Raw genomic sequence first — 14,758 nt, 5'->3', positions numbered from 1 at the left:
CGCTGGGTCACACAGCTGGTGAGTGTGGGGCTGGCTTTTGAATCCAGGCAGCCAGCCTCCTGGATTCCTGCTCTTAAATAACATTTATCCTGCCTCTCAAGCTTTTTTCCTTGGTTGTGAAGGCAGATCATGCCGATTGAAAGAAGTTTATAAAACCCTTAAAATAATTTAGAAATTTTAAATGAATAATAGTGTCACCATCAAGGAATTGCTGCTATTAATAGTTCGCTGTATCCCTTTTTAGGTTTTCTGTACATGCTTTGGTACCATGTTTGCAGAAGCTGCTAAAAATGCCAATATATGGATTATCACAATTAACCGTATCCTCCCTGTAAAACATTTTACTTCCAACTCCTGATCACCATTTGACCGGTTTCTCCCCTCTCTTCACTCTTTTCATACCCTTGCATGTATTTCCTTTTAATTAGGGACAAGGGTCACCAGAGAATCTGTTGGCAACTTCACAAGGTCTTTTTTTTTTTTTTCAGTAGAATCATTTCAAACTCTATGAGAGTGGTCCTGTTCCCTCCCCTACAGACCCAGACTAGTTCTTGTTTTTCAAATATGATCCCTTGAAGTGAAAACATCTCCTTGGAATTTACCATCCAAGACATCTAATAGACACAGATGTTCATGGAAAAGGACAGCTGGAGCACCTACGAGGAGGCCACGTGAAACCAGGAGATCATTTTTAAAACAAAAAGTAACTGCGTTTCTCCCCTGGTAGGTGAAATGGCTCCAACAACAAGAAGCTAAACGCAGGGTGAAGAGACAGGTGCGAAGTGACCCTCAGGCCCTTTATTTCAACGACCCCATTTGGTCCAACATGTGGTACATGGTGAGTAGGGCGTGGGCCTCTCTGTCCCTGGAGCATTTGCAGTGCTGTGTTTCTGAGATGGGTCAGTTTCCCCCAACAAAGCTAAATTCTCATGACACCTCCAAACAGACACACTTCATCTGAGTGTAAAACTCCTGTTTTAATGCTGTGAGGTGCAAGCTTTCTTGTGAAGTTTTTTTAATTATGTGAAAGTCCAAGGGGAGGGGCTCTTTGAGCAGGGGAGCGATTGGCTGCACGGTGTATGAGTCACTACATGGTGAATAGTGAACAGAGCCCCTGAAGGGCGGTGGGTGTCCTGGGAAAGTGATGGACAGATTGCCGGGGCAGAAAAAGCAGTAGACCCTCCACGTGGACCGTTCCCAGAAATGGGTGGTAGAAAGAGGGTTCTGCTCTGTCAGGCACGGGAAAGCATTTTCTCCGTATTCCCTTACGAGCATAGGAGCACCTCTGCTGGGTTTGCAGGTCTGTGTCAGGTGTGTCCGTGGCGGGGGGGGCTTTGTGTCTTCTGTGCCTGCAGCATTGTGGCGACAAGAACAGTCGCTGCCGATCAGAAATGAATGTCCAGGCGGCGTGGAAGCGGGGCTACACGGGAAAAAACGTGGTGGTCACCATCCTGGATGATGGCATAGAGCGGAATCACCCCGACCTGGCCCCAAACTATGTAAGTCAAGCCTTAAAACTGGCAATTGGCATGCAGAGACATTCAACTGCGTGGGTCATTAAACAAGGACACATTTATAAAACGATAAGGTGCCTACCCCTCCCTATATCAGACAGTACAGAAAACTGAGCTGGGTGGGCTGGTGAACCCAGCTCCCCTGCTACCCGGAGCCAGGGGTTCGCAGAGGGATCCGTTCACATGTTAGAGGATTCACATGTACTTCTGGGAACGGGTCCTAAGAAACTCAGAGACGTGTGCATGGAGGTCGCCGTCAGATCAACATCAGCGACGTGAGAAATGGCAGGGTTAAGACGTGGGCTTAGGACCCAAACTGCTGGGGCTCCTGTCCTGGCTCTGCGGCTTATTAACCCTGAGACCCCGGGCAATTTACTTGACTTCTCTGTGCTTCGGTGTCACATTCTGTAAAATGGGGTTAGTAACAGGACTACTACCTCCTCGGGAAATTGTGAGGATTAAACGGCTTCATAAATGTAAAGAAGAGAGCCCAGCACGTAGTAAATGTGAGAAAGGTATTTAGTATTCTGAGGCCCCTGGGGTACAGTCTTGTCTTAATTTCTGCTGTACAGCAAATATGCATATATATATATTTTTTTTTCATGTTCTTTTCCATTATGGTTTATCACAGGATATTGAATATAGTTCCCTGTGCTATACAGTAGGACCTTGTTGCTTATCCATCCTATATATACTAGTTTTCAAAAGATGACAGTTTTGAAGTCAGCCATCTGGAGAGCTTTTATAATGTGTTTTAAAAGGATGTTAGGATATTACACGAATACTATGATTATAAGTATATACGCAAAAACATGCATATTAAAAATATAAGATGAAGGACATTCTGACACTTGCTACCACGTGGATGAACCTTTATCTGATGCACGCGACCACGTGGATCAGCCACATCGATGAAGACATTATCTAGGTCACAAAAGGACAAGCACTGTACACTTTCATTTACATGAGGTCCCTAGAGGAGTCGAATTCATAGAGACAGAAAGTAGATGCTGGGTGCCAGGGGCTGGGGAGGGGGATGGGGAGTTCGTGTTTCATGGGGACAGAGTTGTAAGTTTTGCAAGATGAGAAGCGTTCTGTGGATGGATGGTGGTGACGGCTGCCCAGCAGTGTGAATGTACTTAAAGCCATTGAACTGTGCACTTAAAAATGGTTAGGGTGGTAAATTTTGTTATGTGTATTTCCCACCATAATATATATACATACATATATATATATGTATACAAAATTTTATATATATATATATATATATGTATGTATATATATATATATAAAGTTATAGTAAGGGAGTACCAAGCGTGCATTTTTCTCTGTTTCCAATTGAGGCATAAAAACAATTTAAAGCAGGGCTGTGATATGCCAGGCCATTTCTCTTCGGTCACGAGGGTTTCATTTCTTAGGATTCCTATGCGAGCTATGACGTCAACGGAAACGATTACGACCCGTCTCCGCGATATGATGCCAGCAATGAGAACAAGTATGTCACTTGGTCACTTGGCCGGCCCCTCCTTGCTTCCCTTTCCGTCTCCCTGCAGTCACTGTTGAGCTGGCCCACAGTCGGGATCCTGGAACCGTGACGGGTCAGAGGCCCCTCTCCGGCTGCCTGGCTGGGTCTGGGGCTGAGCCAGGAGCCAGCCCCGCACAGCCCTTCAGGCACAAGGCAGCCTCAGTGGATCCGGCCCCTTCCTAAGGGGCGTCACCCCTGATGGTCAGCTAGCAATGGATGTTGGACCAGCATTGTTCCTGTTCAAAACGCTGTTGGATTTGAAAAGAGTAACCCTTAAATCTCGTGGTCCCCACAGCCGGCTGTGTTCAGACCACAGTGCATGGGTCAATGTCCGAGCCTTTCTGAGTCTGTCTGTGACCTCACGAGGGAGGTGGCAGAAGAGTGAATGATGCTGGGTAAATCGGGGCCCAGATCCTGGGCCTGGCTGTGTGCCTCTGTGCAGGCTGGGTCATGTCTCGTGGCCTGAGGCTCCCCATGCCCCAGGGCTGTGGGTGGGAGTCGGGTGATGGGTGAGGGACACACACGGAGGGTGTTCAGTCAGTGACGCTTGTGATCGTCACTTTGCAAATGAAGGCGGGAGGTCTGGAGAGATCAGGTGACTCGGCTCCGTGGGTGGCAGCCCTGGGGGTGATGTCCACTTTCCCCAGCCCAGCCCTAGAGCTTGTTTGCTGTGTCCTGCCTGTCATTTCTCAGTCAGCATGCCCCATGCCCCATGCCCCAAGCTCTTCTCATTCTTCCAAAAATATTTAGAGAAGAACAGAAGCTGTTTCTTTCTTCTCCACTGTTTTTTTGGTTTGGTTTGGTTTGGTTTTTAATTGTATTTTATTTGTTTTAGTTGTGCCGGGTCTTAGCTACAGCTCACCAGTTCCTTTAGTTGCGGCATGTGTGCTCCTTAGTTGTGGCTGGCGGGCTCCTCAGTTGTGGCATGTGAACTCTTAGTTGTGGCATGCATGTGGGATCTTAGTTCCCTGATCAGGGATCGAACCCATGTCCCCTGCATTGGAAGGTGGATTCTTAACCACTGAGCCACCAGGGAAGTCCCTTTCTTCTCCACTGTTGACACGACGCTTGCCAAGGTGTGTCTTCGTCCATAATATCTTAGGTTGTGGTTGATTTGATTCTGGGGTTCAAATCCTGGTGCCCACAGGGTGCCGTGCAGGGAGGCTCGGCCGGCAGACGCAGTCAGCACGACGGACCACGGCGCTCCAGGGAGCCTGCAAAGGCCCCAGCCTCACGTCCCCAGGTGCCCTTCCCACTCAGCCACCAGCACACCAGTGGTGCAGGGCGCCTGGTCTCCCAGCCCCGAGTGCAGGGAGCCAGGAGGGATGATCCAGACACTGCACAGTGATCCATGAAGGGCAGGATTGAATGCTGAGTGGGACGGTGGGCTGCATGACTTGGGAGCAGCCCTGGCTGTGGGCGCACGAGGTCCAGAGGACAGAGGGCTGCCTCGCCAGGGCTAATGCATGAGCCCTGGACTAGTTTCAAAGGTGGTTTTAAAGTTGACTCAGTGATTCTGATCCCCTGTGGACTCTTCTCAGAGATATGCTCCTTAAACTCGCCGGTATTTTTTGGCTTCTGCTGGAGGAACTGACCCGGTGCAGCATGTTGCAGAATGGGGTCATTACCCGAGGGGAGCGATCTGTTTTTCAGGTGGCCTCTTCCTAGTCTGTCCACCGCCGCTGAGTGTTCCATTTCGAGCTTTCTTCCTCGGCTCCTGCTGCAATGGCCGTGGGAAGGGTGGGGGGGCTGCCCGAGGGGAGCATGGGGTGGGAGGAGGGGGACACAAGAGGACACAGGATCTAGGGTCTCGTGTGTTGTTACTTCAGCTCGGCAGCCAGGCAGGCGTCTACGCTGTGTTGTCAGTCGCGGGGACGCAGAGCTTGGGAGGAGGGATGCTTGGGCCCCTGGCGCCGGAGCAGGAGACTCAGCCTGATGCGGGAGCATCATGTCTGCAGGGCGGCGGGAAGGCCTTGCCAGCCTACGGGGTGCGGGGTGGGGGTGGGGAACGGGACGGTCCAGGCCCGTGCAAAAGCCCACTTGATGCCCCTCCCGGAGCAGCCATCAGAGGGCGGGGGGCGATGGGAAGGGATGTGGGGAGAAGGCTTCAGCATCCTCCCCGGGCTTAGGGATAATGACTCTTCTTGCAGGAGAGCTGAGCAGGGCTGAACCCACTGCAAGGTGCTGGCGGAGTCCTAACTTCGTTTTTTCCTTTGCCTCAGACACGGTACTCGCTGTGCGGGAGAGGTCGCCGCTTCAGCCAACAACTCTTACTGCATCGTGGGCATCGCGTACAATGCAAAAATCGGAGGTAAGGCCCAGGAGTGTGCTGCCTGGGGGCTCGGGCCTGGGGCAGGGGTACTGCACGTGTCCCTCCTGCGAGTCTCAGCAGTGGCACTTCCGTTGGCCTCGGTGGCCGAGTCGGACCATGGGCCTGACCTCACGCTGCCAGGGGCCTGGAGGCAGAGGTGTTGCTCACTGGTTTGCCTGAAAAGCCTCCGCGGGTCCTGTGGGTCCGGCTGCTGACTCACCGCTGTCAAGCAGACCAGTCCTAATAGGCCGCCTGGGTCCCCTCCTGCTGCCCATCCTGCCCTCCCTCTGACTCTCCCAGCAGGGTTTACGGTTTTCACTTGGGACGAAGGCCTTTCCTTGGCCCCAACTCCCGCTCGAGCATCCTGGCCCACTGCTCCTGCCCTGTCCCTCGGCTTTAGCCAGAGGACATTTGTCATAGTGTCCCCCGGAGATGCCCGGTCTCCCCTGTTTATGACGAGCTGGTAACATTTGCCTCACCCCAAAAACCTCTCCCCGCTGCTCTGTTCTGCTCAGTCCACCCATGACTTACGGCCTCTCACGCCCTCTCTGCTCCACGGAGTGCTCCCCAAATCCAGGTGTCCCCCCTCGTCTTGTTTACTGAGGGAGGTCAGCCTTCCAGGTCCCTTTAAGGAGCACGCCTGACCCTGGGTGTCTCTGGCTCTGTTGTTTGGTTTCTCCATTTGTGAGTCAAGCTTCTTTTGTTAGGATGGGGCTTTAGAGCAGAGTCACACGTCTTCCATGCCCCCCGCCCCTGCCCCTGCCCCTGCCCCCTGAGCCTGGAAGATTGACAACTCAGACTGGCAGACAGTAAGTCAGTAAGTCCTCTGCAGTGCCTGGTAGGTGCGCATCACTGAGCTGGCACTGAGCAGGTGTGACCGGGGCAATGAATTGTCCTCGACCGTCCACTTAGCCTTGGGGCACTGGCTCTCGGTTTGGAGGTGCTCACATGCACACTGATGGCCATGCTGGGATGCCTTCCTGGGGTGTGGCCTTCTCTGCTGCTTTGTCTTTGTGGAGGTGGTTTAGCTCCCTCAGCTCTACTACGAGCAGCACAAGGTGGAGAACTCTGGGTCACGAGTCTTTGGGGAATTTCTTGAGTTTTGAAAATAGGGTCCCCAGCTTTCACTTATTTAGGACCCTCTGCCTGCTGTTTCCCTTGGAAACCTTTGAAGTGGCTGGGATTTAACCAGCCATCATTAACCACCAAGGGCGTGTCCTGCAGAATAGATCAGGAGACTGTCACCTGGCCTCACTTCTTTGTGGATAGTTCTTTTATGTTGAGATGTGTAAGTTCTCCTTGGAGCTCTTGATGAGTGAAGAGCCACGAGAAGTCTCTCTGGCTGACCTGGGTACCAGTTCCACTCCCACCACCCACTGGCTCTGTGTCCTTGGACAACGGGTATAAACTTGTCTGTGACATGGGGTTGGGTTTGCAATGGAGACATAGTGTGGGCTTGAGGTTGGCATTGACCCAGGGAACCCGTAACAGCCACGTCTCCAAGGCTGCTGCATACAGCTGTAGCCTCTCAATACAGGCAGCCGCACCTCTTCCTGCCCCTCCCTCCAAGCCCACCTCTGGACAGGGCAGTCTTCAGGCACCTCTAACATAGCTTCTCTCTCCACATGTTGACACAAAGCAGGGAATTTCTCTGAGATGCCCCTGGTGTGACCATGAGCTCTACTTTTTTATACCTTTTTTATTTTTAAAGTTGTTGTTCAAGAGATTAAAATGGATATCCTAATTTATTCCAATCTATGTGGAATTAATATTATACCACTTCACGTATAGTATATAAACCTAAAACATTATTTGAGTTCACACTCACTGTTGTTCTTTATGCCGTTGTTTTTGTGTTTTACTTCATATATTATAAACCCAATGTTTATTCTTATTTAAACAGTTGGCTTTAAAGTACTTATGGAAAGAAATATACTTACCTACATGTTTATCAGTCCCAGTGCTCTTCCTTATTTTCTGGCTTCATATTTCTTCTGACTGGCTTCAATTTTTCTTCAGCCTGAGAATTTCTTTTAGTATTTTAGTATTTCTTTACATGTAGGTATGCTGGCAAGAAGTCATCTTAGCTTTTAGGTGAAATTTATCTAAATTTCATCTTCATTTTTGAAAACAATTTTACTGAACATAGAATTCTAGGCTGACATGTTTTTCTTTCAGCCCTTTAAAGATGCTATTCCATTGTCTCTGGCATCCATTGTTTCTGATGATGAGTCCGTTGTCATACTTACCTTATTGTTGTTCCCCTTTATGTAACGTGATTTGTTCCTCTGGCAACTTTTTTTTTTTTCTATCCGTGCTTTGTCTGTGACTATAATGTCCCTTGGCGTAATTTCTTTCATATTGCTCCAGCTTGGGGTTAGCTGTGCTTCCTCCTGGGTAATTATTCATATTACTTCTTTTCTAAATCAAATTTGGAAAAATTTCTGTCAGTACTTTTTGCAATCCTGTTTCCTCTCTTTTCTCTTTGGGCACCAATTATACTTGTTAGATTGCTTGATATACCTCACAGGTTGAGGCTGTGTTCATTTTTTAAAATCTTTTTTTATCTGTGTGCTTCAAATTTGATAATTTCTTTTGCACTGTCTTCTTCAGGTTCACTAATCCTTTCTTTTGTTGTGTCCAATCTGTTGTTGATTCCAAATGATTTTTTTTTTTCTTTTCTACTCAGATATTGTGCTTTTCTGTTCTGTGATGTCCATTTGGCTTTTTTTTTTTAAATATTTTCAAATCTTTTCTTACATTTCACTTCTCTTCACCCATTATACCTATATATTACTTTGGACTCTTTAACATACTTATGAGTTATTTTACAGTCTTTTATACTAATTCCAATACCTAAGTCATTTGTGGGTATGTTTCTTTTTTTTCTTTTTCCTGTGGAATGCCTTCTTCACTTTTTTCTTTTTTCATATCTTTGTTGGACTATAATTGCTTTACAGTGTTGTGTTAGTTTCTGCTGTATAACAGAGTGAATCAGCTACATGCATATGTATATCCCTATATCCCCTCCCTCTTTTGTCTCCCTCCCACCCTCCTTATCCCACCCCTCTAGGTGGTCACAAAGCACCAAGCTGATCTCCCTGTGCAGGGCAGCTGCTTCCCACTAGCTATCTATTGTATATTTGGTAGTGTATATATGTCAGTGCTACTCTCTCACTTCGTCCCAACTTACCCTTCCCCATCCCCGCGTCCTAAAGTCGATTTTTACATCTGTGTCTTTTTTCCTCTCCTGCCCCTAGGTTCATCAGAACCATTTTTTTTTTAAGATTCCATATATATCTGTTAGCATATGGTATTTGTTTTTCTCTTTCTGACTTACTTCATTCTGTATGACAGACTCTAGGTCCATCCACCTCACTACAAATAACTTAATTTCATTTGTTTTTATGGCTGAGTAATATTCCATTGTATATATGTGCCACATCTTTATCCATTCATCTGTCGATGGACACTTAGGTTGCTTCCATGTCCTGACTGTTGTAAATAGCGCTGCAGTGACCATTGTGGTACATGACTCTTTCTGAATTATGGTTTTCTCAAGGTATATGCCCAGTGGTGGGATTGCTGTATCGTATGGTAGTTCTATTTTTAGTTTTTAAGGAACCTCCATACTGTTCTCCATAGTGGCTTTATCAATTTACATTCCCACCAACAGTGCAAGAGGTTCCCTTTTCTCTGCACTCTGACCAACATTTATTGTTTGTAGATTTTTTGATGATGGCCATTCTGACCGGTGTGAGGTGATACCTCATTGTAGTTTTGATTTGCATTTCTCTAATGATTAGTGATGTTGAGCATCTTTTCATGTGTTTGTTGGCAGTCTGTATATCTTCTTTGGAGAAATGTCTGTTTAGGCCTTCTGCCCATTTTTGGATTGGGTTGTTTGTTTTTTTGATATTGAGCTGCATGAGCTGCTTATATATTTTGGAGATTAATCTTTTGTCAGTTGCTTCATTTGCAAATATTTTCTCCCATTCTGAGGGTTGTCTTTTCGTCTTGTTTATGTTTTCCTTTGCTGTGCAAAAGCTTCTAAGTTTCACTAGGTCCCATTTGTTTATTTTTATTTCATTTCTGTAGGAGGTGGGTCAAAAAGGATCTTGCTGTGATTTATGTCACAGAGTGTTCTGCCTATGTTTTCCTCTAAGAGTTTTATACTGTCTGGCCTTACATTTAGGTGTCTAATCCATTTTGAGTTTATTTTTGTGTATGGTGTTAGGAAGTGTTCTAATTTCATTCTTTTACATGTAGCTGTCCAGTTTTCCCAGAACCACTTATTAAAGAGGCTGTCTTTTCTCCATTGTATACCCTTGCCCCCTTTATCAAAGAAAAGGCGACCATATGTGCATGGGATTATCTCTGGGCTTTCTATCCTGTTCCATTGATCTATATTTCTTCTTTTGTGCCAGTACCATACTGTCTTGTTTATTGTAGCTTTGTAGTATAGTCTGAATTCTGGGAGCCTGATTCCTCCAGCTCCGTTTTTCTTTCTCAGGATTGTTTTGGCTATTTGGGGTCTTTTGTGTTTCCATACAAATCGTGAAATTTTCTGTTCTAGTTCTGTGAAAAATGCCATTGTTAGTTTGATAGGGATTGCACTGAATCTGTAGATTGCTGTGGGTAGTATAGTCATTTTCACAATGTTGATTCTTCCAATCCAAGAACATGATATATCTCTCCATCTGTCTGTGTCATCTTTAATTTCTTTCAGCCATGTCTTATAGTTTTCTGCATACAGGTCTTTTGTCTCCTTAGGTAGGTTTATTCCTAGGTATTTTATTCTTTTTGTTGCAGTGGTAAATGGGAGTGTTTCCTTACTTCTCTTTCAGATTTTTCATCATTAGTGTATAGGAATGCCAGAGATTTCTGTGCATTAATTTTGTATCCTGCTACTTTACCAAATTCATTGCTCAGCTCTAGTAGTTTTCTGGTAGCATCTTTAGGATTCTCTATGTATACTATCATGTCATCTGCAACAGGGACAGTTTTACTTCTTCTTTTCTGATTTGGATTCCTTTTATATCTATTTATTCTCTGATTACTGTGGCTAAAACTTCCAAAACTATGTTGAATAACAGTGATGAGAGTGGACAACCTTGTCTTATTCCTGATCTTAGAGGAAATGGTTTCAGTTTTTCACCATTGAGAATGATGTTGGCTGTGGGTTTGTTATATATGGCCTTTATTATGTTGAGGTAGGTTCCCTTTCTGCCTACTTTCTGGAGAGTTTTTATCATAAATGGGTGTTGAATTTTGTCAAAAGCTTTTTCTGCATCTATTGAGATGATCATATGGTTTTTCTCCTTCAATTTGTTAATGTGGTGTATCATGTTGATTGATTTGCATATATTGAATAATCCTTTCATTCCTGAGATAAACCCCACTTGATCATGGTGTATGATCCTTTTAATGTGCTGTTGGATTCTGTTTGCTAGTATTTTGTTGAGGATTTTTGCATCTATGTTCATCAGTGATACTGGCCTGTAGTTTTCTTTCTATGTGGCATCCTTCTCTGGTTTTGGTATCAGGGTGAGGGTGGCCTCATAGAATGAGTTTGGGCGTGTTCCTCCCTCTGCTATATTTTGGAAGAGTTTGAGAAGGATAGGTGTTTGCTCTTCTCTAAATGTTTGATAGAATTTGCCTGTGAAGCTATTTGGTCCTGGGCTTTTGTTTGTTGGAAGATTTTTAATCACAGTTTCAATTTCAGTGCTTGTGATTGGTCTGTTTATATTTTCTATTTCTTCCTGGTTCACTCTGGAAGGCTGTGCTTTTTTAAGAATTTGTCAATTTCTTCCAGGTTGTCCATAATATTGGCATATAGTTTCTTCTAGTAATCCCTCATGATCCTTCGTACTTCTGCAGTGTCAGTTGTTACTTCTTTTTCATTTCTAATTCTGCTGATTTGAGTCTTCTCCCTTTTTTTCTTGATGAGTCTGGCTAATAGTTTATCAATTTTGTTTATCTTCTCAAAGAACCAGCTTTTAGTTTTATTGATGTTTGCTATTGTTTCCTCCATTTCTTTTTCATTTATTTCTGATCTAATCTTTATGATTTCTTTCCTTCTGCTAACTTTGGGGGTCTTTTTGTTCCTCTTTCTCTAATTGCTTTGGGTGTAAGGTTAGGTTGTTTATTTGAGATGTTTCTTGTTTCTTGAGGTAGGATTGTATTGCTATAAACTTCCCTCTTAGAACTGCTTTTGCTGCATCCCATAGGTTTTGGGTTGTTGTGTTTTTATTGTCATTTATGTCTAGGTATTTTTTGATTTCCTCTTTGATTTCTTCAGTGATCTCTTAGTTATTTAGTAGTGTATTGTTTAGCTTCCATGTGTTTGTATTTTTTACAGATTTTTTCCTGTAATTGGTATCTAGTCTCATAGCACTGTGGTTGGAAAAGATACTTGATACGATTTCAGTTTTCTTAAATTTACCAAGACTTGATTTGTGACCCAAAATACGATCCATCCTGGAGAATGTTCCATGAGCACTTGAGAAGAAAATGCATTCTGTTGTTTTTGGATGGAATGTCCTATAAATATCATTTAAGTCCATCTTGTTTAATGTATCATTTAAGCTTGTGTTTCTTATTTATTTTCATTTTGGTTCATCTGTCCATGGGTAAAGTGGGGTGTTAAAGTCCCCTACTATGATTGTGTTACTGTTGGTTTCCCCTTTTATGGCTGTTAGCATTTGCCTTATGTATTGAGGTGCTCCTATGTTGGGTGCATAAATATTTACAATTGTTATATCTTCTTCTTGGATTGATCCCTTGATCATTTTGTAGTGTCCTTCTGTGTCTCTTGTAATAGTCTTTATTTTAAAGTCTATCTTGTCTAATATGAGAATTGCTACTCCAGCTTTCTTTTGATTTCCATTTGCATGGAATATCTTTTTCCATCCCCTCACTTTCAGTCTGTATGTGTCTCTAGGTCTGAAGTGGGTCTGTTGTAGACAACATATGTATGGGTCTTGTTTTTGTATTTATTCAGCCAGTGTATGTCATTTGGTTGGAGCATTTAATAATTACCTTACGTTTAAGGTAATTATTGATATGTGTGTTCCTATTACCATTTTCTTAATTGTTTTGGGTTTGTTTTTGTAGGTCTTTTCCTTCTCTTGTGTTTCCTGCCTAAAGAAGTTCCTTTAGCATTTGTTGTAAAGCTGGTTTGGTGGTGCTGAATTCTCTTAACTTTTGTGTATCTGTAAAGGTTTCAATTTCTCCATCAAATCTGAATGAGATCCTTGCTGGGTAGAGTAATCTTGGTTGTTGGTTTTTCCCTTTCATCACTTTAAACGTGTCCTGCCACTCCCTTGTGGCTTGCAGAGTTTCTGCTGAAAGATCAGCTGTTAACATTATGGAGATTCCCTTGTATGTTATTTGTTGTTTTTCCCTTGCTGCTTTTAATATTTTTTCTTTGAATTTAATTTTTGATAGTTCGATTAATATGTGTCTTGGCGTGTTTGTCTTTGGGTTTACCCTGTATGGTATTCTCTGTGCTTTCTGGACTTGACTATTTCCCATGTTAGGGAAGTTTTCAGCTATAATCTCTTCAAATATTTTCTCAGCCCCTTTCTTTTTCTCTTCTTCTTCTGGTACCTCTATAATTCGAATGTTGGTGCGTTTAATGTTGTCCCAGAGTTCTCTGAGACTGTCCTCAATTCTTTTCATTCTTTTTTCTTTATTCTGCTCCCTGGCAGTTATTTTCAGCATTTTATCTTCCAGCTCACTTATCCGTTCTTCTGCCTCAGTTATTCTGTTACTGTTTCCTTCTAGAGTATTTTTAATTTCAGTAATTGTGTTGTTCATCATTGTTTGTTTGCTCTTTAGTTCTTCCTGATCCTTGTTAAGTGTTTCTTGTATTTTCTCCATTCTGTTTCCGAGATTTTGGATCACCTTTACTATCATTACTCTGAATTCTTTTTCAGGTAGGTTGCCTATTTCATCTTCACTTATTTGGTCTTGTAGGTTTTTACCTTGCTCCTTCATCTGTAACATATTTTTTTGTCGCTTCATTTTTTTTTTTTTTTTTTGATGGGTGGTGCTGTATTCCTGTCTTACTGGTTGTTTGGCCTGAGACGTCCAGCACTGGAGTTTGCAGGCAGTTAGATAGAGCTGGGTCTTGGTGCTGAGATGAGGACCTTCAGGAGGCTGCACTCCAATTGATATTCCCTGGGGTCTGAGGTTCTCTGTTAGTCCAGTGGTGTGGACTCAGAGCTCCCACCACAGGCGTTCGGGCCTAACTTCCGGCCTGGGAACCAAGATCTGGCAAGCTTCATGGCACGTTAAAAAAAAAAAAAAAAAGGAAGAAAGAAAGGAGCAGTACAATATCAACAATAAAAAACAGTGGCGCAGTGGTTGAGAGTCCACCTGCTGATGTAGGGGACACGGGTTCGTGCCCCGGTCCGGGAAGATCCCACATGCTGCGGAGCGGCTAGGCCCATGAGCCACGGCCACTGAGCCTGCGTGTCCGGAGCCTGTGCTCCGCAACGGGAGAGGCCACAATAGTGAGAGGCCCGCGTACCGCAAAAAAAAAATAAAAAAATAAAAAATAAAATTAGGATAAAAAATATATTAGGAAAAATAAAACTATAATTGAAACAGCTGCAACAAAGTGAAATAAAACCACAGCAGAAAAATAAAAAAAAAAAAAACACAGCAGAAAAAAGAAAAAAAAAGGGTGGGCGGGGACAAAAAGCCAAAAGGAGAGATCACTAACAAAGTATAAAGAGTAAAATAAAATTAGAAGAATAAAAGATTTATTAGGAAAAATAAAAATATAAAAGAATCAACAACAGTGAATCAACAAGGTAAAACAGAATTCCAGTGTAAAAGAGGAAAAAAGAAAAAAAAAAAGCCTTGGCTATGGGGGTGTTTAGGTGGGGGGTGGAACTTAGGCAGGGGTGGGGTTTAGGGTGGGGCAGGACCTAGGCGGGTGGGAGGGGTGATGATTGAGCATGGGGCGGGGCCTCTGCTTAGGACCTGAGTGAAAGGGGAGAGGCAGCAAGTCGAAAGGAGGGCCTCTGGAGTGTGGGGTTCCAGAGTTTGGAGGTAGGGCCCTGAGTGAGGGTTTGTGGGTGGAGTTTAGGCCCCGCACACTGGAGGGGGTCTCAGAGGGCGTCTCCGAGTGTAGAGGTAGGGGCCTGGGTGAGGGTGTGGGGCGGGGCTTGGGCTCTGCATGGCAGGAGGGAGGCTCTGAGCACAGAGGATTAGGCCTGGGAGCCCAGCAGGCTTCCCGGTGCCTAAGTGGACGGGGAAAGCATTGGCCGCGTTCCCTTCCGTTCCTTCACGCCCCTCCCCCACCGTCTCCCCCAGGGTCTGCCCCCTCGCCGCGGGACCCCTAACCATGGGTGGGTCCCGCTGGGTGTAGGAACTCTTCCCCTCCCCCAGCCACTG

General features: G+C 44.7%; 1 protein-coding gene across 7 annotated transcripts in view; it reads left to right on the top strand.

Annotated features, from left to right (window-relative positions):
- PCSK6 (proprotein convertase subtilisin/kexin type 6) overlaps nt 1-14,758 on the top strand; it is a 189,965-nt gene that overhangs the window by 61,099 nt on the left and 114,108 nt on the right. For all 7 annotated transcript variants that reach the window (XM_027089247.1, XM_027089246.1, XM_027089244.1 and 4 more), the window contains exons 3-6: nt 728-838; nt 1,356-1,499; nt 2,933-3,009; nt 5,262-5,350. In XM_027089247.1, coding sequence (XP_026945048.1) covers nt 728-838; nt 1,356-1,499; nt 2,933-3,009; nt 5,262-5,350 — 421 coding nt within the window. The remainder of the gene's footprint in view (nt 1-727; nt 839-1,355; nt 1,500-2,932; nt 3,010-5,261; nt 5,351-14,758) is intronic.

Source organism: Aethalodelphis obliquidens, unplaced genomic scaffold (genome assembly GCF_003676395.1).
Source record: "Aethalodelphis obliquidens isolate GAN/ISIS:26980383/991018 unplaced genomic scaffold, ASM367639v1 scaffold65, whole genome shotgun sequence".
NCBI classification, from domain to species: Eukaryota; Metazoa; Chordata; class Mammalia; order Artiodactyla; family Delphinidae; genus Aethalodelphis; species Aethalodelphis obliquidens.
The sequence above is the reverse complement of the archived record's forward strand: the minus strand, read 5'-3'. Positions and strand labels throughout refer to the sequence as shown.